Here is a 26,337-nt window from a genome sequence, read left to right as displayed (position 1 = left end):
ATCAAACTATTTTATTATTAGAGTAAAATCCTTCAACTTTATACTGTACCTCATCTGAGAGGTACACGTAGTACTTTATATTGTACACTTATCATTTTACATCACATGACATTTATCTGACGACTTACAATAAGAACATTTAACCACAAACTCTTCTTCTTCTTCTGACACAAACTCAGAAGAAACAAGAAAGTGTGATTTCATCAAATAAGCCGATCTAGTTTGTTATAGATAAGAGACATAAGTACTTCAATCAATACCTTATTAAACTTTACTACAGGTAGGAATGTGTATATAGTACATATACACGCATACTTGTACTAGTAGTGGAATATTGTCAGTGTTCATTGTAAAGTCTATTCTTTGAGTGGATGAGACTCACTCACCGGGTTTGACCTTTGACCTCATCAGAGGGTCGATGTAGGAGATCTAATCAGAGCTCCACTGTTGATCATACTGCATTATTGTGTTCATACAACTAATAAGTGTTACTGTTGTAACGCTGTAATACTATTCTGTTATTATATTTATCATATTTTATTTTTGCTTTCACTGTTGTTAATTTGACTACTTTGCTGGTGTTATTTAATGTTGCTTCCATAAGGACTATTGTTGGTTATATATATATATTAATATGACGTAGCTTGAGCCAACCAGCTTCTTGTTAATGAATAAATGAATCCCGTTGTCGGACAGTGGGAGGTCACGAGGCGCCGCCGCGTATCGATGAGTCGATCGATCGATTGATCGGCACCATTAACCTCAAATTGAAGATCTGTGAAGTTTCGCCGGCCCGTCCTGCGAGCGCCGCGCATGCGCAGCAGCGGACTGGGTGGAGTTGGTCTCCTGGTGGAGTTTGGAGTTCGCGTGGAGGCGGACTCACAAAGTCTCTCTCACACACGGACACACACACACGGACACACACACTCCCCCAGCAGCGGTCGGGACGGAAACACCACCCGTCGCTGCGTGTTTCTCAGCCCGTCGGTGACCGGATAGTTACTTCGCTCTTCGGGAGAAGCGCCTTTCTTTCTCCTCCCGGTTCCTCGAGGAGCCGCCTGCCCGCAACATGCGCAGCTTGGCCCGGGCCCTGGTGGCCTGCTGCTGGCTGGCCGGGCTCGTCCGCGCCGCCATGGACGAGTGCGCGGACGAGCAGCGGCGCGCACAGCGCTGCATGCCCGAGTTCGTCAACGCCGCCTTCAACGTCACGGTTGTGGCGACCAACACCTGCGGCGCCCCGCCGGAGGAGTACTGCGTGCAGACCGGCGCCACCGGGGTCACCAAGTCGTGCCACATCTGCAACGCGCGCGACCCGCGGCACCACCACAGCGCCGCGTACCTGACGGACTACAACAACCAGCAGGACACCACCTGGTGGCAGAGCCAGACCATGCTGGCGGGCGTCCAGTACCCCAACGCCATCAACCTCACGCTGCACCTCGGTAAGAGCCCGCCGGGCCCCCGGGCCGGGGCGCGCGCCTCGCGGGGCGCTCGCCCCCTGCGGAGAGCGCGCACGCGGATGAACAAAACCAAGTGGGTTATGCAACTTTAGACAAAGTCCTCTTTCATTCGGCGCGAACCGAACCGCAGGACGTCCGTCCCAACGTGTCCCAACGTGTCCCTCCGGTCCTCGTCCTGTTAAGAGTCCTTAGTTGATCCCGTGCGGCGCAGCAGCTGTGAGCCGAATCCGAGAACCCGACCCCGAGAACCCGACCCCGAGAACCCGTCCCCGAGAACCCGTCCCCGATAACCCGACCCCGAGAACCCGTCCGAACGGGACGAGTGACGTAAGCGGGGCCGGAAGGAGACCCGTACATTGGTGAAGTGTCCTCCGGAGATTGGGTGCGACTCTTTGGACGTAAAAGTCACTGAACTCGGTGCAAAGCTGAACGGTGGTTGTTGTTGTTGTTTTTGTTGTTCTCTTGCGTGAGAATAACAGGTGACACGCGACGCTGTTAGGAAGTTATTGTTGAAGTTTTGGCTGGAAAACATGGAGGACACTCATTGTGTGTGTGTGTGTGTGGGGGGTGGGTGGGGGGGGCACCAGTAGAAGTTCCTGCTCTGTTGGTTTGGAGGTGGAGGGTTAGCGGCCTGGTGTCCCGCAAACGCACCACGGGGGGAGGGATGGGGGATACCGGGGGGCGTCCTGTGAGGACAGCTGCTCTTCGGCGTCTTTGAGGGTAAATAACAAGTTATTACTCAGCAGCTGTTCCAGATTCTCCTTCTGGTCCCGTGTCTGGTTCTGGTCTTGGGTCTGATCCGGTTCGGGACTGCTACCAGCCAATCAGAAGCCACAGCTCTGTTAAAAATACCTGCTGTCTCTTCCTGAGAGTCTTGCTCGTGCGTGCGTGCGTGCGTGCGTGCGTGCGTGCGTGCGCGTGTGCGCGCTGACTTGTGCTTCGTGAAAGCAACAAAGTAAAGAAGGTTTTATTTTTTTTAAATGTTTTATTTGAAAATACAGATGCGTTTTAGTAAACTATTTCTAAGAATTCCAAATGAAAAGAGAAATATTTGACAGACTAAGTACTACTAGTACTACTACAGTTTAATACAAAGTATGTTACAGTATTACTGACATGAGCAGATATCGCCTCATAAAGGATTCATTCATTCCAGCTGTTACAGTTTGAATACAACGTGATTTAAAAGACGGCCCAGCTGTGAAGCTCCCGTTTCCCACGCTGAGCTGCTTCCTGACACACACACAGACACACAGACACACACACACACACACACACACACAGACACACAGACACACACACACACACACACACACACAGACACACAGACACACACACACACACACACACACACACACACACGCACACACACACACACACGCGCACACACACACACACACACACACACGCACGGTCCGCTGGCATCATTTGCAGCAGCTGGAAGCTTTTTCTTTTATGGCTGTTTAAGAAAGACGAGTAGCTCCCAGCCGGGCTTTCCCAGAATGCATCTCTCTGATGTCTCTGATCTGATGTCTGTCTCTGATGTCTGTCTCTGATGTCTCTGTCTCTGATGTCTCTGTCTCTTCACACTGAGGCGCACGTGTCTTTGAACATTTGGAAGCAAATTCTCAAAGTCAGATCTTTGTTTTATGGGAGCGGTTTGATCTTATTGATTATTGATTAGTGGACAGAAGATCCGTTCTCACTGACCTGGTGAAGGTCTGAGGACCTCTACGTCTTCTGAAGTCCTCACAGAGACTTCACATGAACAAAGACGGACTGGAGGAGAAGCAGGATGGAGGATTTTGTTTTTTACAAAGATCTCAGCCATGAGGCGTTCAGGGCCCCTCATCTCTGAGATCAAACCGTCCTTCCTGTCACCACCAGCCAATCAGATTCCTGCGGTGTGTTCAGGGTCACTGCTGGACTTCTGAGCTGCGAGTTTAGCGTTCCTGTTAGTTTTATTCATCTGAGGAGAAACTTTGTTCCCTTTGTTGGTTAAAAAATAGACGAGTCAACACGCGTTGTTTTGTCTTACGGATTGAAGATGACGATGATGAAGACGATCAGTCGGCCTTGTGTCTCAAAGCAGTAATGACTGTTTTTAATGTTTTAAACTGAGTACATTGCAGTTGGATTCTATTCAAACATTTTAGGTTGTTGCGTCTGTTGTCACATTGAAAGTAGAAGGTAAAGTAAACACCTGCGTTCTTTCCTTCTAATAAAATAAGTCCGCAAAAAGAAACGTAATAAAAAGATGAAACCATCCACCGTTAAATCAAGTGATTTTCTTTTGTTTTATTCTCGTGAACCTTCATGTTCTGGCTCGTCGCCTCTTCTTATTCCCCTTTTAAACATCTGGATCAAACCTCCCAGACAGAGCTCCTCTCCACGGGACATCCTGGGCCCGAGGCAGTGAACGCAGCACGCCTCATTGTGTCTGGCGGGGCGTCTGAGGGCTTCCATCGCAACGGGGGGAAGGGTTTTTATCTGAGAACTTTTAACTGTGTGGCCAACAGTCCATGAACGCACCACCACGCTTTCTTCTTTTTGATCTCTCAAGAATTCAGCTGGGTGTCGCCCAGTGTGAGAAGAACAGTATTTCATCCCCGACCTTGAAGGCGAGGAGTCGGAGTGTCCTTGAACGCGCCCTCTGTGTTCCCTAAAGAAAGAGGCCGATTAAAGACGTGAGAGCGACTAAACAGAGATGCAATCTCGTCAACATGGTGGCGCCTGTGTTCAGACAGGACGGTGCGTTCAAGGACATCCCCAATGTTAGATCCCACCAGATCCCAAAATTCAAACAAACCGGTTCATAGGACCAGGCCTTACGAGAGGCTAGTATACCCTATACTCTCAGCTATACTATACTTCACTGTAAACTATACTATACTATAAACTACACTATACTATAAACCACACTATACTCTAAACCACACTATACTATAAACTACACTATACTCTAAACCGCACTATACTATAAACCACTCTATACTATAAACTACACTATACTATAAACCACTCTACTATAAACCACACCATACTCTATACTATAAACCACACTATACTATAAACCACTCTACTATAAACCACACCATACTCTATACTATAAACCACACTATACTATAAACCACTCTACTATAAACCACACCATACTCTATACTATAAACCACACTATACTATAAACTACACTATACTATAAACCACACTATACTATAAACCACTCTATACTATAAACCACACTATACTAGAGACTACACTATACTATAAACCACTCTATACTATAAACCACACTATACTATAAACTACACTATACTATAAACCACACTATACTATAAACCACACTATACTCTAAACCGCACTATACTATAAACCACTCTATACTATAAACTACACTATACTCTAAACCACACTATACTCTAAACCACACCATAATCTATACTATAAACCACACTATACTATAAACTACACTACTATAAACTACACTATACTATAAACCACTCTATACTATAAACCACACTATACTAGAGACTACACTATACTCTAAACCAGACTATACTATAAACCACTCTATACTATAAACCACACTATACTCTATACTATAAACTACACTATACTATAAACCACACTATACTATAAACTACACTATACTCTAAACCACACTATACTATAAACCACTCTATACTATAAACCACACTATTCTAGAGACTAAACTATACTCTAAACCACACTATACTATAAACCACACTATACTATAAACCACTCTATACTATAAACTACACTATAATATAAACCACACTATACTATAAACTACACTATACTATAAACCACACCATACTCTATACTCCAAACTACACTATACTATAAACTACACTACTATACTATTCTCTAAACTACACACTATACTATAAACTACACTATATTATAGACCACACTATACTATAAAGCAGAGGTCACTAACTGGCGGGCTGCGGTATTACTAAATTATTATCTAACTGGACCTCATCACATTTTAGTTGAATACCACTGCTCTAAATAGTACCATACTCTAAACGGTACTATACTATAAACGGTACTGTGCTCTAAACGGTACTGTACTCTAGTCTAAATGGTACCGTACTCTAAATGGTACCATACTCTAAACTGTACCGTACTCTAAACGGTACCATACTATAAACGGTACTATACACGGTACTATACTCTAAACGGTACCATACTCTAAATGGTACTGTGCTCTAAACGGTACTATACTCTAGTCTAAACGGTACTATACTCTAAACGGTACCATGCAGTGGTTCTGGGTCGCAGTCTGGGCGTGCAAGATGACGGAGGGGTTTGTTTGCTCTGGCCATGGCTGAGAGGGAGCGGCGAGGAGGAGGCCCACCTGTGCATGCTTTAGGAGGGGGGAGGACACGTGCATCAAGTCAGTCACAAAAAGTCTCCAATTACAAGGTGTGTATATACACACACACACACACAATCTCAGGTTCATAATGCATCCTGCTTTGTTATGATTAAATTAATTTGAGTAATTGTTGTAAAATGTTATAACTATGACTCCATCTCAATACTCGTAACACGAGTAATGTGGTACCAACTAGTGATCTATGCTCACTAACTAGTAGTGAAGTGAACTGACCGGCAACGAGGGGTCAAAGTGTGGGCCACTCTTCTCTAAACTGTAGTATACTATAAAATATAATATATAATGGAAGTAAACGCTAAACTATGCTACTGTAAATGTCGATGACAAAGCTGACTGGGCCGTGGGCCGTTGACCTTTTAGACCCGACTAAGCTGACGAAGCGTTTCCTGTCCTGTGGGAAGGAGGAGGAGTCTCTGTGGGAATAGTAGACCGGACCGCGGGGGGGTTCAGTGGTCCTGGTGAGACTCTGTGATTTGTTTTGCTCAGGAAGTGATTCAAGGCCCCCGGGGGGGGGGGGGGGGGGGTCTATTATTATAGATGGTGTGGAGTCTGAGCGAGCGGAGACGCGTTACAGGGACAAGCAGATGCATGCAGGGTAATTTTAGCCTTGCCCCCCCCGGAGTAAAGGATGAGTGGCTTTAAAGCACAGCGAGGGTAAACACGTAATTAGCGAGCAGACGTGTGGACGGATCTACTTATTTATGATTTTATGGTCTTTGCTCATCTTTTCCACCGGAGCTGAACGGTCGATCCCCAAAATGTAGCAACACGGGAGCTCTGAGAGCTGTTTTACACCTCTGCTTGTTCTAAACACGGCACTGTTAAAAGTTTAACTTTAATTTATCACTTTAATCTACAACGTCTACCTTTTTCATTTAGAGCTTCTAATGGTTCACAACGTATTCCTGTTTTATTTTGTGTAAACGGTTCAGAGTAACTTCAGAGTAAAACGCTGAGTTTGCAATTCCAAAAATAGAAGACTACGATGTATTAAATGTATTCTGAGGAGAGTCATTAAGAACTAATGATAGAAAGAGTTTAACCCAAACAGAGACGTTCTCTAGAATGTACACGTCTTTTATTCTGAAGGTCTCCTTCAGCAAAGGGTCTTTTATTCTGAAGGCCTCTCTGTGGCCGACCTTTCACTCCCGGCTTTCCGCCGTAGAGGTGGACAAGCTGAGACTCGACTCTCGTCCTCTGGTCTCCTGAAGGGGCGGAGCCTCGGATCCTAGTCTGAGATCCGTCTCCTTCCTCTCAGAAGGTGTTTGGGTTCCTTTGTTTCAGGCCCAGGTGTGTGTGTCTTTGTCAGTGTGTGTTAATGGGGACAGCTTGTTTGTTCCTGACGTCTCTGTGTGGTGACATCTCTCTGGGTGGGGCGGCTTCTTCTTTGGTGGTTTCTGCCTTTAAACCCATCATGTGTGTGAGGGGGGGGGGGGGGGGGGTATGTAGGGGGCTCTTAGGGTTTGTGGTCAGTAAAGTTTCTTCTTTCTTCTACATTCACATGTATGACTTGAGTTAAATTAGGTGGGTTGTTAGTGAGTGAGTGAGTGAATAGATGAATACATTATGGTATGTAGCCCCCCCCCCCCCTCCCTCCCACCCTGTCTGTCCTCCCCCCTCACACTTTAAATTGGAAATCCTCCCCACACACGATGCATCAGTACCCCGGTCAGGTTTACAGCTTTGAGAGAGGGGGGGGGTTGACTGGCGGTGGGGGGGCAGAGAGGACAGACTGTGGACGGACAGGTCCAGAAGGTTGTGGGCCCCGATATGACAGAGGGGATACAATGTGCACGTTGCCATGTCTCTTGCCTGAAATGAAAAATCTGATTTGATATCGTCTGTGTTTGTGGATCAGATCAAAGTTTATTTCCAGATTCCTTAGAAGCAGCTTTTCAGTTCACACAAGACCATAAAACACTATAATAAACCGTACAAGCTAAGCTAACGTTAGCATCAGACATCTGTGTCTTAATCTATCAGAGAAACAAGCTAAGCTAACGTTAGCGTCAGGCATCTGTATCTTAATCTATCAAAGAAACAAGCTAAGCTAACGTTAGCATCAGGCATCTGTGTCTTTATCAGCGAAACAAGCTAAGCTAACGTTAGCGTCAGGCATCTGTATCTTAATCTATCAGAGAAGCAAGCTAAGCTAACGTTAGCGTCAGACGTCTGGTTCCTGGAGAAACTCTCATCTCATTCCGTTGAGTGAAACATTTTCTCAAGGCCCTTATTGAGAAGCCTTTGATCTCCTCTCAACCAATCAGAGCTCCGCGCTGTGTTTACCAAACGTCACTCCACATTCCAGATGTAGCGCAGAGATAAGCTGATATCCAGCGGACCTTCATGTTGTGCGTTCCTCTCCATCAGATCAGGTGACACATTAACAGGTTTAACTTCACTGGTTCATCTGGGTCAGAAGCTGAACAGCTGAGAAGACAAAGAAACTAGAAGGTTTGTCCCCTCAAGGGGACCAGCAGTGACATCACAGCGTGCTCCTTATTGGTTGTCTGGACAGGCTTTGTACGTAGCTACACAAAGTACACAGTAACAGTGCGTAGTACAAGTATATATAATCAGTCTCCATAATGTGAGTCACTGTGACACTCAGGTCATTGGAGCCTATCTGAGGTCAAAGGTCAGAGTAGATCAAAGTGTCTCATGTAATGACATCACATGTAATGTGTCTCATCACTAACTCTGTCGCAATCTTCGATAAAATGACATATCGCACAAACCGCCGCAATCATTTTTGGTGCTGCGATATTCACTTTACATTTAAACGATTGATGGCGTTGCCTGCTTGTGGAAAGGGGGCGGGGCTTAGGCAGCGCGCACGCAGACACAGAGCGACACCGACGCGTGACGAGAAGCACGAAGCCTTCAGAGCTTCAGCGTTTCTCTAATTGACGTTTCGTTTTCATCTGGACGTTGAAACAAGCCCACAAGTTGTCATCGTTTAATAAACTGAGTAACGAGTTCACCTGAGCCCATAATAATCAGCTTAGAGTGCGCTGACCTTTGACCCGCCGCTGCACTCGGTGCTCTCCGGGCCGCCGGGCCGGGCCCACGCGCCCTAGAGTCAGAGCGGCCATTGTTCCTTCCTCCAGGGAGAAGAATGCGATGAGGTCATGGGAGAAGATTTAATTGCACCGTGCTACAACCCCCCCTCCCCCACTGTCACGCCTCCTCCTCCCCCCCCTCCCCCCCTGTCCACTCCCCTCCTCCTCCCGCCCCCCACCTCCTCCTTCCGCCCCCCCGAGGCTCCGCTCCACCGGCTGCAAGAGGATTCACTAGAATGCACCGCGAGAATGAAATAAGTCAGACAGATACATGAGTGTGGTTCCACTGGGAGGAGTGGGGTACTGGTACTGGGAGGAGTACTGGGAGGAGTACTGGGAGGAGTGGGGTACTGGTACTGAGAGGAGTGCTGGGAGGAGTGGTTCCACTGGGAGGACGTGACTTCAGTCTGACACGTTACGGTTTACAGTATTCATTAACATTATGCAGTACAAGTATGTCGCCTGTGTACAGTACAGGTATTTAGTATCAGTACTTCCTCCACAAGGACGGTAAGATGTGTGTGTATATGTTTGGGGGGCGGGTGGTGGTATGTCGACGTGTTGAACCTCCTCACTTCTGTGTGTGTGGGGGTCAGAGGTCATGTTGATGCTTAAGGACACTTGAAGCTCCTCCCCCTTCCTCACATTGACAGCTGGCTCCACTCTGGTCTTCCATATCTGGGCAGGATAAACGTCCCAGCAGCTTTCTGTCCATAGTCCTGTCTCTGTCCCTATGTCTCTGTCTCTCTGTCCCTATGACTCTTTGTCTCTGCCCCTATCACTCTATGTCTCTGTCTCTCTGTCTCTATCACTCTATCTGTCTGTCTCTCTGTCCCTATCACTCTATCTCTCTGTCTCTCTGTCTCTATCACTCTATCTGTCTGTCTCTCTGTCCCTATCACTGTCTTTGTCTCTGTCCCTCTGCGTCACTCCTGACGGAAACACATTCCAGCCGGTTCATTCCTGCAGTCCCCCCCCCCCCCCCCTAACCCTGAGCACCCGGAGGCCCCTTCATGTCCAGACCTGAATCCCCCCCCTCGCTGCTGCTGAGACTCGAGCTCCTGGAGCTTCACATGACTTTCACGTGTCAAACATTGTCTCTTTTGGTCTCTTCTGACCTTTTCTCTAAGTTTCTTCAAAATAAAAGCGTGAGCTGTGATTGTGGTGGGGGGACTGGGGGGACTGGGGGGGACTTGGGGGGTCTGAAGGACCGCGGAGCTCTAAATGTGAGTCGGTGGTGGCGTCAGCCGGGTCTTTATTTATGTCTTTTTTATGTCGCGTCATGGCGACGGGGACATAAAGACATCAACGCGCTCTTTGTTTGTGAAGTTCTTCCCCTCATCAATACGCCGATTGTTCTGGAAGAAGAGACAGAATTCCTGCCGGCTTCTCGCCAACGAGCACCAACACTTAAGACCCGGTCGGGTCACTGCTCCCCCCCCCCCCGCCTGTCAATCAGAGCCGAGTCCCACGAGAGACCCCCGAGGAACAGAACCCCCCCCTCAGCATTGTGTCCTCCCTTTTGTCCTCAGCCACCTGGGCTCGGTCCAGACCCCCTCGTCCCGTCGGGGAGCACGTGGAGGTGCGGTTTCCTGTCCTCCTCTCAGGCCATGAATGAAACTCCCAGAATGCACCTCTGCTCTGAACTTCAGATCCTTTGTTCTCCTCCTAAAGATCAAAGTGCTCGGTGAAGGACGTCGTCATGGTTACGTCTCATGTTTATTTAAGAGTTAAACTAAAGAATCAAGTTCAGTTTATTAACCAACAATTAAAGAAGGACGACGTTTTGTTTATTAGAATAATGTTATTCGTTTAGTGAAGGTGGACCAGTCCCCCCAGTGAGTGTCCCAGTCCCCCCAGTGAGGGTCCCAGACCCCCCAGTGAGGGTCCCAGTCCCCCCAGTGAGGGTCCCAGTCCTCCCAGTGAGGGTCCCAGTCCCCCCAGTGAGGGTCCCAGACCCCCCAGTGAGGGTCCCAGTCCCCCCAGTGAGGGTCCCAGTGAGGGTCCCAGTCCCCCCAGTGAGGGTCCCAGTCCCCCCAGTGAGGGTCCCAGTGAGGGTCCCAGTCCCCCCAGTGAGGGTCCACCTGCAGCCCACGTGGAGCGTGTCGACCTACACACACACACACACACACACACACACACACACACACACACACACACACACACACACACACACACACACACACACACATTGTTTCCTGTAATAAACTGCAGCCTTTTGTCCAGCGTCCTATCAGCTGCTTCACCTTTATTTGCTGTGGACGTGGACACGCCCCCCCCTCATCACCTGGTTGTTTACAGAGCGGATTCTTTTGGCTGAGCAAACAGACACCCCCCACCCGGCCCGCCCCCCTCCCAAACATGGCGTTTGCGGCCTGCTGGGACTCGTCATTAGTTGGGGGGGTAGATAATCCCATCACAGTGCAGCTGGTTAGAGTATGTAAATATAAATAATTAAGGCCGGCATCTTCCTCTCAGCTCTGTCTCTGTTCTTTGTCGTCTGTGAAGAGACGGGATTATTGAGTACGGTTGTCCTCTTGTCCTGCAGGTAAATCCTTCGACATCACCTACGTGCGGCTCAAGTTCCACACCAGCCGCCCGGAGAGCTTCGCCATCTACAAGCGGAGCGGCGAGTCGGGCCCCTGGGTGCCCTACCAGTACTACAGCGGCTCCTGTGAGAAGACCTACCAGAAGGCCGGCCGCGGCTTCATCCGCACCGGGGAGGACGAGCAGCAGGCGCTCTGCACCGACGAGTTCAGCGACATCTCGCCGCTCACCGGGGGCAACGTGGCCTTCTCCACGCTGGAGGGACGGCCCAGCGCCTACAACTTCGACAACAGCCCCGTCCTCCAGGTGAGCCGGCGGGCGGGGGGCCTCCGGGGGGCCTCCGGGGGGCCGCGTCCAAAAGGCCGCCAGTGGGTTCTTAAACACATCACAGGTCCTTTAGCTGACATCGCACTTTAACCCGCGGCTTCATACGTTTTGGCCCGGGGAGCAATGAGGGGACAGGTGTCTCGCTCGGGGACACTTCAACACGGGACATGGAGCGCACCGTCTCTAGTCCTGCACCACACATGTCCATACATGTGCATGAACATAGCAACACGACTTAAGGGCGTCATGCTGGAAATAACTAGTCGCCTTTAAGTGGTTAAAACACGTGACTCCACCTGCTGCTCTGGAGGTGAACAGGACTTTAACGCCTGGTTCAGAGGGACGCAAGGGACACGCAGGAGCCCCCTGCGTGTCCCTTGCGTGTCCCATGCGTGTCTTTTCACTCCTCCTTGCGCGCGTCGACCCATTTTTCTCGACTAGCGTGTAAAGCTTTGCAGCGTCCTGCAGCAGCAGGCTGTGATTGGTCTCTGACTACGTCCTTTAGAGTCTCACGTCTCCGTTTTCACAGCACAATACGGCCGTTATTAAAAGGAAGAACGTTTACGAGAGAACGGATCAGATTGAAGAGCTTGTAAATATGAGCGCTTGTACAAGCCGTCATTGGCGGACTATGAGGACGCTTTCATGCTGTAGAGTTTGTGTTCTTTTTTTAAAGTTGCAACAGATTGCTAGGCAACGCCCCCCCCCCCCCCCTCTGTGTTTCCTGGTCCTCATCCGTCCATCACCAGACTCATTCTGCGGCGCCGTGAACCTCCTTATTTGACTTGTCGCCACCGAGCTATTTATAGCGAGGCGTCGGACGGTCGCTGCCACACTCCTGCTGTCCGTCATCTCTGAGCCCCCCAGTGGGAAATAACCTCCGTCCCAACAACGGCTACACCGGGGGGGGGGGGGGGGGGTAGGAAGTGTAGTAAGCGCATTGATTGGTAAGAACACAGTTGTACTGTTATATTTGATGTTTCAGTACAATATGAGATGTAGTACAGGAGTAGAAAGTAAAGTTGCAGTACTATATATCATAGTATCATATAGTATCATATATCATTTCTACTGTCAATCTCATTTTGTGATTCATGTCTCCTCTGGAGTAGAAGTACTCCGAGTGAGCCGGACGCTCGTGGTCCCCAGAGGAGATCCCTGACTCACAGGATGGATGTGGAGCAGATGTTCCTGGGGGCCGACGCTCTGAGATCCTGCAGCTGCTCGCTGGCAGCTGCAGGATCTCATGGTGCTTCAGAGCACAACGGCGCCGGATTGTCACTTCCTGTTTGAAGCGCGTGGGTGAAGCGGCCCTACGTTGACATCGGTGAGGACAGGAAGGTCCTAGATAGAAGGTCAGGGAGGGAGGAGAGCTCCTCCCAGATGTTCCTGCGGGGGGGGGGGGGGGTCTGTTTGTCCTCCAGCAGCTGCTGTGAGCTGAATGAGGAGCTGATAGCGGGACAAAGCTATCTGTGGCCTTCACTGGTTTCCACACACGCAGGATGTTGAGTAACTTTCTTTAAACAGGTGCACCGGACCCCCCCCCCCCCCCCCCCCCCCCCCCCCCAGCGATCTGGCTCTCGTATCATAACGCCAAGAAGATAAATTCCATTTAGCTTAAAGTGTCACCGTCACAGAATGTTCCCACACATCTTTGGGTGGGATGAGACTTCTAGCGCCACCATCAGGCTGCAGAACCAAAGGCCGCTTCTACTGCGAGTCCACCTCCGGGTGCATACGGACCTCAGCACCTGGATCCTCTATCGCTCGGCCTCAATGTCTCTATCGTCTCCGACGTCCTTTCTAACGTCTAGCGTCCATGTTGTGTCTTTTGCAGGACTGGGTGACAGCCACCGACATCAGGGTGACCCTGAACCGGCTCAACACGTTCGGAGACGAGGTTTTCAACGACCCCAAGGTCCTCAAGTCCTACTACTACGCCATCTCCGACTTCGCTGTGGGCGGGAGGTAAGACCGAGACGTGTTCTGATTCCTCACGCTGTTAGTCGTAGTTTGCACAGAACAAGTTTCAGCAGCCGGAGCTTCGGGAAACCTGCTCGGACAAAGTAGACGCTGCCGAGGGTCTTGAGGGTCACTGTGTGGTCTCCATTGTCCTGCACATCTAAAAGAGGAGAGAAGAGGGTTTGGACAGGCGTCACGCGTGTGTGTGGGACGGGCCGTAATCTGTTTGAAATGTGGAGCAGACTTCCATTACACCGCCAGCATTCCTGGCATTCCTGGGCCGGATTACAGGGGAACCGGAACGGGGCGGAGAGACCGCCGTGACGGGCGGAAGGAAAAGGGAAGATCTTCTGTGAGGAGACTTTGTCTGTCAGCTCCACCAGGACCAATCAGAACACGGTGTATACATACGCAAATATATACTATACGCACATATATACACACACAAGTGTGTCCAAACCTCTGACTGGTAGTGTGTGTGTGAGTGTGTGTGTGCGTGTGTGTGTGTGTGTCGTCTTTTATACTTCAGTCTTTGTTCTGGTTGTTAGTTTTTCCACTGCTCTCTGCCAGGAAACACTAAGGTGGCTGCTGATCAAGTCCCGTCGTGTTGTGAGGCCCCCCCCCCCACACAAAACCCCCTTAACTCCAAAAACCTCTAGAGAACCAATAACGGTATCACAACACCCACATCTCAGAGGGTGCAAGTTTAAATTTTCAATCTCAGTGTGTTTTGAGGGCAATATGGCGTCGTTTTGATAACGAGATCAGCTGATGTAGAAAGATGTCTATTGTTCAGAGGTAGCAGGAGTGTGTGTCTGTGCCGTCAGGTGTAAGTGTAACGGCCACGCCAGCGAGTGCTTGAAGAACAGCGGAGGACGACTGGTGTGTAACTGCAAACACAACACGGACGGAGACGACTGCGACGTCTGCAAAGCCTTCTACAACGACCGGCCCTGGAGGAGAGCCACCGCCGAGAACCCCAACGACTGTCTGCGTGAGTTTACTGCAGAGACCACTGCTTTACTGCAGAAACCACTGCTTTACTGCAGAGACCACTGCTTTACTGCAGAAACTACTGCTTTACTGTAAAAAACACTGCTTTACTGCAGAGACCACTGCTTTACTGCAGAGACCACTGCTTTACTGCAGAAACTACTGCTTTACTGCAGAAACCACTGATTTACTGCACTGCTTTACTGCAGAAACTACTGCTTTACTGCAGATGTTTTTGTTGAGAAGAAAGAGCAGCGAGCCGAACACAGAAGCTCATCTCACAAAGAATTCTAGTTCAAACATTCCCACAATCATGAAGCAGCTGCTGGACGGGCGTAGCCTCACAACCGCTCACATGATGTGCTCATGCCGGCCCCTGGGGGATTGTGGGAGCTGTAGTTTCCTGACGGCTACTCATTCGTATCACAGATGCGTGACTAACAGGCTTCAGGGAGTGTTGGTCTGGACTGAGTCTCACGTATTAGTACAACTGACAGAAATACTGTCCAAGTACAACGCTTTACCCACTACTGCAGGCCCTGCTTTAGTACTACCACTGCTTGAATGAAGTACTACGTCTTTACTGCTCGTAATAGGTGAGTCACCTGATACATCTGATACACCTGCCCCCCCCCCCCCCCCCCCTCTCAGCCTGCGACTGCAACGGGAAGAGCTCTGAGTGTTACTTCGACAGCGAGCTGTACCGGGCCACAGGTCACGGAGGTCACTGCATCAACTGCGCCGACAACACAGACGGGCCCAACTGCGAGCGCTGCCTGGACCACTACCACCGGGACGCCGGCGGGAGCCGCTGCCGGCCCTGCGGCTGCAACTCCGTCGGTGAGTTCAGGGTCCAACGCCGCCTCCTTACTCGATACCTGTCTCATGAAGACCATGAGACACAGCTGAGAGCATCGGGGGACTTGAATAGTCTGAGTCTCATTATAGCGCTTCTAACCGCTTAGCTTAGCTTAGCACAAAGAATGGAAACGAGGGGAAACTGCTAGCTTGGCAGTTATGATGATAATAAAACCCCTTTAACACCTTGGAGGCCACAGCATAATGTGAGCTTTCCTTTAGACTGCAGCCAGGCTAGCGTTTTCCCCCTTTATGCTAAGCTAAGCTAACAGGCTCAAAACTGAACACGCAGAAACGACACTATCTGAACATCTTCATTGCAGCAACAACGTGAATAGTAAAATATGCAAAAACAAATCAACGAAAGTTGACGCTTATGTTGGAGTTTGTGTTTCCCCGCGGGCACTTGAACACACCACGAGGGAGCAGGACTGTTGATACAAACAAATGTTTCTCACATGAGTTCTGCTTTGTTCAGTGAAGACATTTCCCTGTGTGTGTGCGTGTGCGTGCCTGTGTGTGTGTGTGTGCGCGCGTGTGTGTGTGTGCGTGTGCGCGTGTATGTGTGTGCGTGTGTGTGTGTGTGTGTGTGTGTGTGTGTGCGCGTGTGTGTGTGCGCGTGCGTGTGTGTGTGTGTGTGTGTGCGTGCGTGTGTGTGCGTGTGCTTTCAGGCTCGGAGTCTCCTCAGTGTGACGACAGAGGCGTGTGTGCGTGTAAACCCGGAGTGACCGGAGAGAAGTGTGACCGCTGCCAGCCGGGGTTCCACAGCCTGACCGAGGCCGGCTGCAGGTAACCGTGACGACATGTTTCCATGGCAACACCACAACATCACTGCACTATAGTCTATATGGAAGAGTGTAAATATGTACAGCCTTTGATATATTTGTGACGGTGGTGATCGGACCAACGGGTCGGACACTTGATGACTGTTCTCCTTGTAGTTTTTACAGGATGGTTCCAAACGTAGTACAAGCTAGAAGTACTTGAGTATTGCTACTTTGCTGCTGCTGTGTATCGGATCGCGTTAGTGACTTTACACACAACACAGACGCAAATATACAAGACGATTAGCCGCTGCGTCTTGCTGCGTGGTATTACTACTCTCACTGTTACCAAGTTTACTGTGAAGTATTCGTATCCTAGCTGAGCACAAAGAATGGAAACGGGTGGAAACTGTTAGCATCAAAATAAATGCAGCTTCCATGTTTTTAGCAGATTCAGAAATCGAAAGTATAAAAGGGGCCGTGAATTGTGTTCCACGAGCTTTGAGCGCCCCCCGCTGGGCAGAAACATTTATCCCTGTGAGGTCATGTGATCTGCAGCGGGTGGTTGTAGTGTCTGTGGGGGATGATGCTTCCAGTCATGTGATCACCTCTCTGTGTGCGTCAGGCCGTGCTCCTGTTCCCCCTCGGGCAGCACTCAGGAGTGTGACGTGAATACAGGACAGTGTCGCTGCAAAGAGCACGTGGAGGGATTCAGCTGTGACAGGTAACGCACACACGTGAACACATGTGGGGGGGGGGGGGGGGGCAGTGTGGGCCAGCTTCCAGATGTTAAAGGGAAAGTAGTGATGTTAAGGAGTCTGTTTCTATGAGGTACTTCTGCATACTCTGTGTATTATTACTTCAAACAAGAGCACCAGAACTGTAGCAAGTATCAGTGTACTAACCCCCCCCCCCCCCCTGCACAGGTGTAAACTGGGCTTCTTCAACCTGGACCCCACCAACCCTCAGGGCTGCACCCCCTGCTTCTGCTTCCAGCACTCGTCGGTGTGCGACAGCGCCGAGGGCTTCAGCGTGCACGCCGTCAGCGCCTCCTTCCCCAGAGGTAGGCCCGCCTCCCCCGGCGTAACCACGGTGACGGGCAGGTGCTGTAACCTGTGTGTGTGTGTGTGTCAGGTGATGAGCAGTGGACCGGGCAGCAGCGTGACGGTTCCAGTGTCTCCGTCCAGTGGTCTCCTAGTGGACAGGAAGTGTCCCTCATCTCAGAAGACTACTTCCCCATGTACTTCGTAGCCCCAGGTACACACACACACACACACACACACACACAATCCCACACACACACAGACACAAGTAACTTTACCTGCAAACAAACACTTTCTAAACGCTGCTGAGGGGACGTCGTTGTTGGTATTCACGCGTCCAGCTGGGCTCCTTCTTGTCCTCACAGAGAAGTTTCTGGGGAACCAGATGCTCAGTTACGGACAGAACCTGAGTCTGAGCTTCCGGGTGGACCGGCGGGACACGCGCCTGTCGGCGGAGGATCTGGTGCTGGAGGGGGCCGGCCTCCGGGTGGCGGTGCCCCTCATCGCCCAGGGCAACGCCTACCCCAACGAGAACATGCAGACATACGTCTTCAGGTGAGATGGTCAGGTTCAGGGTTTACAGATTGTGGAGGCGGGGCTAGAGTGGAAGCTGCTGCGTGTCCCCTCCCATTGGCCGCTGTGATTACTGACATTACTGTGTGTGTGTGTGTGTGTCACAACGTGCTCGTTGTGCTCAGGCTGCACGACACCGCAGATTATCCCTGGAGGCCGACCATCAGCCAGCCCGACTTCCAGAAGCTCCTCCACAACCTGACCGCCATCAAGATCCGCGGAACCTACAGCGAGAGGAGTACGAGCACCCGAAGGAGCCCGACGCGCGCACCCTCCTCCGCATCATCCACTAACCACTCGTCTCCACAGGTGCCGGTTACCTCGACGACGTCTCCTTGGTAACGGCCAGGCGGGCCCCAGGTGTGCCGGCCCGCTGGGTTGAGCGCTGCACCTGTCCTCAGGGTTACCAGGGGCAACACTGTGAGCAGTGCACTCTGGGATACCGACGCGCCCGGCAGGAACTGGGAGCTTTCAGCCCGTGTGAGCCGTGCAACTGTAACGGACACAGCGAGGCCTGCGACCCGGACACGGGTACGACTGGTACTGGTACTGGTACTGGTGGCGCTGGTTACACACCGAGCGGTCTGACAGCGTCTCTCTCTCCCCGTCCAGGAGCGTGCGACTGTCGGGACAACACGGCCGGCCTCAGCTGTGAGCGCTGCAGAGACGGTTTCTATGGCGACGCCACCAGCGGGTCGTCAGGAGACTGTGAGCCGTGTCCCTGTCCCGCCGGCGCCACCTGTGCCGTGGTCCCCAAGACCCGGGAGGTGGTCTGCACCAACTGCCCCGCAGGAACCACAGGTACACACATGATGTGTATGTGTACACACACGCGTGCCTTCCATCGTCTCCATGGTAACCGGTCCACCATCTCCAGGGAAGCGCTGCGAGCTCTGTGACGACGGGTTCTTCGGGGACCCTCTTGGGGGGGCCGGGCCGGTCCGGGCCTGCCGCGCCTGCAAGTGCAGCGACAACATTGACCCCAACGCCGTCGGCAACTGCGACCGCGAGACCGGCGAGTGCCTGAAGTGCATCTACAGCACCGCCGGCTTCTTCTGCGACCGCTGCAAGGACGGTTACTACGGCAACGCCCTGGCCGCCAACGCCGCCGACAAGTGCAAACGTAAGGGGGGGGGGGACCGACCAGAGGCTTCCTGGGTCACATGATCTGAAAGGGTTCATGATCTGCTCCTTGTTCTTCTGGAGGAGCAAGAGGAGGTTTAAAAGAACTGATCCATAGTTTGGTCCATGACATCACGTTACGTAACAGCTCCTCCTCCTCCTTCTTCTTCTTCTCCTTTGTCCCTCACATCGTGTCCCTCACATCGTGTCCCTCACATCGTGTCCCTCTCGTCTCCTTCCTGTCCCCAGCCTGCTCCTGCTCTCCGTCCGGTACCGTTGGGGGACAGACGAGCTGCTCCCAGGTCACCGGTCAGTGTGAGTGTCTCCCCAACGTGGCGCAGAGGGACTGCAGCGTCTGTCAGCCCGGCTTCTTCAACCTGCAGAGCGCCGCCGGCTGTGAACGGTGAGCTCTCCTCGCCGCCGCCGCCGCCACCGTCACGTCACGGCAGCGCTTCTTCCCCCTCTAATGGACCCCTCCCTCGCTGCGCAGGTGCAACTGCGATCCGATTGGCTCCACCAGCGGGCAGTGTGACATCACCTCGGGGCAGTGCGAGTGCCAGCCCGGCGTCTCCGGCCGGCTCTGCCAGCGCTGCGAGGTCAACTTCTTCGGCTTCAGCTCGTCGGGATGCAAACGTGAGCGCGCTGCGTGTGTGTGTGTGCGTGTGTGTGTGCGTGTGTGTGTGTGTGTGTGTGTGTGTGCGTGTGTGTGTGTGCGTGTGTGTGTGCGTGTGTGTGTGTGCGTGTGTGTGTGCGTGTGTGTGTGTGTGTGTGCGTATGCGTGTGTGCGTGTTGTAACCCCCCTTGTGACCCACAGCCTGCGACTGCGACCCCGAGGGCTCCCGGTCCGGTCAGTGCGAGGAGGACGGGCGCTGCGGGTGCCGGCCCGGCTTCGTGGGCGCTCGCTGCGACATGTGTGAGGAGAACTACTTCTACAACCGCTCGGCGCCGGGCTGCCAGCAGTGTCCCTCCTGCTACGGCCTGGTCAGGGACAAGGTGAGGACAGACGCCTCTGGGGGGACAAGGAGATAAACGTTAATGATGCAGAAGCAATGATTAACATGAAGTCCACTCACGTGTGTCCAGGTGAACCAGCAGAGGCAGAAGCTGCAGGACCTGCAGACCCTCATCGACAGCCTGGGCTCAGGGGAGGGCTCGGTCCCCGACGAGGCCTTCGAGGACCGGCTGAAGGAGGCAGAGAGGTCCATCATGGAGCTGCTGGAGGAGGCCGAGGCCAGCAGAGGTCCTCACACACACACACACACACACACACACACACACAGCAGACCTGCTCTCACCTTATGAACTACTTCAGCACCTCAGACAGCGGCATCCATCAATAAACAGCCCAGTATAATATATGAATATTCACTACATACAACGTGTCGTATTCGTGGTCAAAGATCCCATAAGTCAAAGCTTTCAATACAGCTGAGAACGCGTGACCCGACTGACCTTTGACCCTCGACCTTTGTGCCCTGCCAGACGCGGACCGCGGTCTGCTGGACCGCCTGAGCGGCATCAACAACACGCTGACGACCCAGTGGAACCGCCTGCAGAACATCCGCGGCACGGTGGACGACACGGGCACGCAGGCCGACCGCGCACGCCACCGCGTCCGGGAGGCCGAGGACCTGATCGACCGCGCTCGCCAGGAGCTGGACAAGGCCAAGGACGCGCTCGGCAAAGTGGTGAGTCACGGCCACGGCAACCGCCGTCGGTCCTGCCGAGACGCCGCTTAGCTGACGCCGCTGTCTGTCTGTCCACAGGACATCAAACCGCCGAGCGGCACAGGGGACCCGAACAACATGACGCTGCTGGCCGAGGAGGCGCGGACGCTGGCCGACAAGTGAGTGTCACACGTGTGTGTGTGGGGGGGTTAGGAGGAGGCTTTTATTGTGAAACTTTTCACTAAAGGACGTCTGGTAGACCAAAGGACGTCTAGTAGACCAAAGGACGTCTACTAGACTAAAGGACGTCTGCTAGACCAAAGGACGTCTGGTAGACTAAAGGACGTCTGGTAGACCAAAGGACGTCTGGTAGACCAAAGGACGTCTGGTAGACTGAAGGACGTCTGGTAGACTGAAGGACGTCTGGTAGACCGAAGGACGTCTAGTAGACCAAAGGACGTCTGGTAGACCAAAGGACGTCTAGTAGACCAAAGGACGTCTGGTAGACCAAAGGACGTCTGGTAGACTAAAGGACGTCTGGTAGACCAAAGGACGTCTAGTAGACCAAAGGACGTCTAGTAGACCAAAGGACGTCTACTAGACTAAAGGACGTCTGGTAGACTAAAGGACGTCTGGTAGACCAAAGGACGTCTGGTAGACTGAAGGACGTCTGGTAGACCGAAGGACGTCTGGTAGACTAAAGGACGTCTGGTAGACTAAAGGACGTCTGGTAGACCAAAGGACGTCTGGTAGACCAAAGGACGTCTGGTAGACTAAAGGACGTCTGGTAGACCAAAGGACGTCTGGTAGACCAAAGGACGTCTAGTAGACCAAAGGACGTCTAGTAGACTAAAGGACGTCTGCTAGACCAAAGGACGTCTGGTAGACTAAAGGACGTCTGGTAGACCAAAGGACGTCTGGTAGACCAAAGGACGTCTGGTAGACTGAAGGACGTCTGGTAGACTAAAGGACGTCTGGTAGACCAAAGGACGTCTAGTAGACCAAAGGACGTCTGGTAGACCAAAGGACGTCTGGTAGACTAAAGGACGTCTGGTAGACCAAAGGACGTCTAGTAGACCAAAGGACGTCTAGTAGACCAAAGGACGTCTAGTAGACCAAAGGACGTCTAGTAGACCAAAGGACGTCTACTAGACTAAAGGACGTCTGGTAGACCAAAGGACGTCTGGTAGACTAAAGGACGTCTGGTAGACCAAAGGACGTCTGGTAGACCAAAGGACGTCTGGTAGACCAAAGGACGTCCGTCTCATTAAACTGGACTCTCTTCAGGCACAAGATGGACGCCGACCAGATCGAGAAGATCGCCAGAGACGCCAACGACACGTCGACCAAAGCGCACAACCTGCTGCTGAGGACTCTGGAAGGAGAGAGCAGGACGAGTCAGGAGGTGGACGAGCTCAACAAGAAGTACGTCTCATCAGAGATACACATCTACCTGTGTGAATACTGTGTGTACTTATGTACACGCCCGCGTACTCCAACGCTCCAGGTACAACGAGGCCAAGGAGCTGGCAAAGAACCTGGAGAAGCAGGCCAACAAGGTCCAGGCCGAGGCCGAGGACGCCGGGGACAAGGCCCTGAAGATCTTTGCCAACCTGACAAGCGTCCCCTCGTTTGACACCAAAGCTCTAGAGGTGACTATATATATTCTACATGTGTATTACATACATATGATATACATATATGTGTACATGTGTAAGTACTGCTCGCTGTCTTCTCAGGATGAAGCTGGTAAGATCAAGAAGGAAGCGTCAGACCTGGACAAGCTCATCGACAAGACGGAGAAGGAGTACAACGACCTGAGAGACGACCTGAGGGGGAAGGAGCTGGAAGTCCGCAAGCTGCTGGAAAAGGGGAGGAGCGAGCAGCAGGTACGATGCTAAGCTAGGCTAACCCTAACTAACCAGAATATAGACTGCTTATGTGTATTGTCCCCAGAGAGAGAAGTGTCACAAATGGATGATGTCATGGAGTTATGATGCATGTCGACGTGTCACTTCCTGTTTCCTGTCTGACAGACTGCAGACCAGCTGCTGGCCCGAGCCGACGCCGCCAAAGCTCTGGCCGAGGAAGCGGCGAAGAAAGGACAGTCCACCTTCAGGGAGGCCGAGAGCATCCTGGAGGACCTCAGAGGTGTTTGTCCTCCTGTCTGTCTTTCTGTCCTCCAGACTGTTGTCTGTCTGTCTTTAAGCTGAATCAACTTCCTCTTTGCTCCTTAAGACTTCGACAAGCGTGTCAACGACAACAAGACGGCGGCCGAGGAGGCCCTGAAGAAGATCCCCGCCATCAACGCCACCATCGCGGCAGCCAACCAGAAGACGCGGCAGGCGGAAGCAGCGCTCGGCAACGCGGCCGCCGACGCCAGAGATGCAAAGAGCAAGGCGGAGGAGGCGGAGAAGATCGCCGCCGCCGTGCAGAAGGTATGTCGGCGAGGCCCCAAAGCGGGCGTGACCGGCGGCGGGCGTGACTCACGCTGTGTGCTCCTCAGGGCTCGGCCAGGACCAAGGAGGACGCGGAGAAGGCCTTCCAGGACACCAGCAAGTTGGACGGAGACGTGGGGGACGTGATGGTGCAGCTGGACGCCGCCGAGCAGGAGCTGGCCAGGAAGAAGGCGGAGGCCGACCAGGACATGATGATGGCGGGAATGGTAGGAACCTGGACGCGGGGTCGATGAACGTCAGGGTCTGTGTGTCCGTCAGTGCCTAATACCCCCACCCCCCCCCCCCACCAGGCGGCCGACAACGCCAAGGAGGCCGAGGACAACGCCCGTAAGGCCAAGAGCGCCGTGAAGACGGTGCTGAGCACCATCACCATCCTGCTGGATCAGCTGGGTGAGTCACCGACACCAGGACGGTTCTGCTCCTTTAGAACCTTTTCATAAACGCCTCGTCTTCGCCCCCCAGGAAACATCGACAAGGTGGACCTGAGCAAGCTGAACCAGATCGACGAGTCCCTGAAGCGGGCCAAGGGCAAGATGGGCGACAGCGAGCTGGACAGGAAGCTGACGGAGCTGAACGAGGTGGCGAGGAGCCAGCAGGTTCTGATCGACGACTACGACCGGCAGATCCAAGAGATCCGCGCCGACATCCTGAACCTCAACGACATCAAGAACACGCTGCCCGACGGCTGCTTCAACACGCCCATCCTGGAGCGGCCGTAGCTCCGCCCCCTCCAACGCTCCCCCACGCCCCTCACGCCTAACACTGCGGCAAACACGCCGACTTTTACCAAAACGGTTTTTAAACACGCTTTGTTTTGTCCTCGAATTTCACGTCTTTTTTTATTTTCTTGGGAAGAGAAGCAGCTGTTTTCTTTGTCGCAGAAGCACAAAGTAAAGGAGAGCTGGAGAACCAGAACCAGAACCACAGACCCACTGCGACTGCACCGCCTCGTTGTCACGCGTCTGCCCGAATTACCCATCATGCCCAGGGACACGCCGTGCTACTTCTTTTCTTTTTAGTCTTCTTCTATGAAATGTTTAAATCAAGAAACCACACAGTGAAGGAATCCTCCTCAACAGTATTCTCTCCTCCAATGGGATGTGTCGCTGAGCTAAGCCACGCCCACCTTAGAAGCCTCGGGAGTCCATCTGTATCTTGTTCCCAAAGGACTTGGATCGTAAGTTAAGCGGCGCCACAGACTCGTACGCTGAAGCGATGGTAGAATATCTCTTGATATTAAGTTGCGTGTCCAAGATCTGGATCTTTTGGGGACAAAATACAAACGCGGCACAGCGGCCGAATTCACAACGGCGCCTCGAAGCGGCGCTTCGCTGTTCGTTCCCGCCTTCATCCGACGGGCTGAAATCCGCCGCTATGCAACTTTGTACATTTGCGTAGCGAGAGTTTTGATCTGATACACTGGTGCTAATAATTATTTCAAATGTTATATTTTTGTGTGAATGCTTTTTTTTTTTTATCGTGACAGTTGTTTTTCTTGTTATTTGTGTAAATATATGCTTAAAGACTCCAACGCATCAAACGCTTTGATCGCGATCAATCAAAGGAGACCAGGTAAAATATCTACGAATATCTAAGACAACATCTGTGCTATGTTGTGCTATGCTAGCTCGAGTTTACACCGAGTGAACCGATGACATCAAGGGAGAGGAGGTTACCGGGGCAACCGGACACACACACACACACAGGTGTATGAACAGTATTTTAAGTAATAATGTAACCGTTGTTTGTATCTTAACCGTGTTGTCTGAGACGTCTTTGTGCCTGCAGGACGCCGTCTGTTGTTTTTATTGTGTCGTCATGGCGACGCGGCGGTGACATCACGCCTCCAGCCCTGCGAGGACCCGAGTGTTTGATCCCTCGTGCCTGTAAATCCACTCCTAACATTTGAATAATAAAAGATTACTACAGGAGTCCTTTGAGTGTGTAGTGTGTCCATGAGTACTACAGTACAAGTACTCCTCCTCCTCCACAGCCAAATACCAGAGGGAGTACTGCAGTCAACGTACTACCAGTCCCTGAAAATACTCCACTACAAGTAAAAGTATATGTCAAAAAATTCTCACTCGACGCCGGTGCAAAATGATCAAAAGAGGACGTTTAATGTTTAGTATAGTGGTATACTATAGTACTTTACACTCAGGTACATATAGTACTTTACATTACATTACACTACAGGTCATTTAGCAGACGCTTTTATCCAAAGCGACTTACATCACACTTTAAACACACGGCTTTTTCACATTTTTGCCCGGGGAGCAATTAGGGGTCAGGTGTCTTGCTCAGGGGCACTTTACACTGTGCATCTCAGGTACATATAGTACATGTAGGAGGAGGAGTCGGGTGATGGAGGAGCAGCTGAGAGCTGGAGACGTCTCTGAGCCACTAAGAGGCTGCAGAGGGAAGAGTCCATCGTAGGAGGAGAGTTGGTTAAAGATCAGACGTGATGGGAACGAAGTGTGAAAACATCCAGATGACAGAGCGTCGTTGGTGAGACGGGTGACAGGAAGAAGGTCAGGAGCGATGGAGTGTAGAAGATGTGATGGAATGGGGTCAAGAGGGCAGGTGGTGGACGGGCAGAGGTTACTAGGGTAAGAACTTGGTTAGGAGACAGGAGGGTGAAGGAGGGAAGTGAGGGCGATAGAGGTGAAGTCAATGGGACACGAGTAGGAGGAGGTGGGTTTGAGAAGGAGGAGCGTATGTCAGCTATTTTCTTGGTAAAGTAGTTGGCAAAGTCTCCTAGAGAAGAAGGGAGGAGGTTGGAGAAGATAGAGAAGAGTTTCTTGGGGTCAGAAAATGAAGATTGGATTCTGATTGGTAGAAAGAGCTTTTGGCAGCAGAGACAGAAGCAGAAAAAGGAGAGAAGAGATTGAAACTCAAGCAGGTCATCAGGTTGTTTATATTTACACCGTCTCCTCTCCGATGCTCGCATGGCGGCTCTCATGGCACCGGATCAGACCGACACGGAGCCGCAGGGGATTTACTGACCCGTCGGGTCATAAGAGGACAGAGAGTCTAGAGAGGAGGACAGAGAGGAGGACAGAGAGTCCAGAGAG

The 26,337-nt window shown here is 51.7% G+C and overlaps 1 protein-coding gene across 1 annotated transcript; it reads left to right on the top strand.

The window, feature by feature from the left end:
* Positions 1 to 3: 3 nt before the first annotated feature.
* On the top strand, positions 4 to 25,194 carry lamc1 (laminin, gamma 1). Its single transcript, XM_078100043.1, has 28 exons — positions 4 to 1,442; positions 11,497 to 11,801; positions 13,660 to 13,790; positions 14,612 to 14,778; positions 15,429 to 15,617; positions 16,307 to 16,424; positions 17,025 to 17,123; positions 17,326 to 17,462; positions 17,534 to 17,656; positions 17,808 to 17,997; positions 18,141 to 18,253; positions 18,325 to 18,546; positions 18,628 to 18,816; positions 18,893 to 19,138; positions 19,387 to 19,540; positions 19,628 to 19,770; positions 19,952 to 20,130; positions 20,221 to 20,377; positions 20,620 to 20,825; positions 20,904 to 20,983; positions 22,092 to 22,229; positions 22,312 to 22,456; positions 22,544 to 22,693; positions 22,841 to 22,955; positions 23,043 to 23,242; positions 23,311 to 23,469; positions 23,554 to 23,653; positions 23,726 to 25,194. The coding sequence occupies exons 1-28, from the start codon at positions 1,070 to 1,072 to the stop codon at positions 23,980 to 23,982; spliced, it is 4,785 nt and encodes a 1,594-aa protein (XP_077956169.1). The 5' UTR covers positions 4 to 1,069; the 3' UTR covers positions 23,983 to 25,194.
* The last annotated feature ends 1,143 nt before the right edge of the window (positions 25,195 to 26,337 follow it).

The sequence above is a fragment of the Gasterosteus aculeatus genome, chromosome 3 (genome assembly GCF_964276395.1).
Source record: "Gasterosteus aculeatus chromosome 3, fGasAcu3.hap1.1, whole genome shotgun sequence".
Classification (NCBI taxonomy): Eukaryota; Metazoa; Chordata; class Actinopteri; order Perciformes; family Gasterosteidae; genus Gasterosteus; species Gasterosteus aculeatus.
The sequence above is the reverse complement of the archived record's forward strand: the minus strand, read 5'-3'. Positions and strand labels throughout refer to the sequence as shown.

Coding starts and splice junctions, on each gene's coding strand:
- lamc1 (XM_078100043.1), top strand. CDS start 1,070: ATGCGCAGCTTGGCCCGGGCCCTGGTGGCCTGCTGCTGGCTGGCCGGG. Junction 17,124..17,325: donor GAGGGATTCAGCTGTGACAG/GTAACGCACACA, acceptor CCCCCTGCACAG/GTGTAAACTGGGCTTCTTCA. Junction 20,378..20,619: donor GGAGGCCGAGGCCAGCAGAG/GTCCTCACACAC, acceptor GTGCCCTGCCAG/ACGCGGACCGCGGTCTGCTG.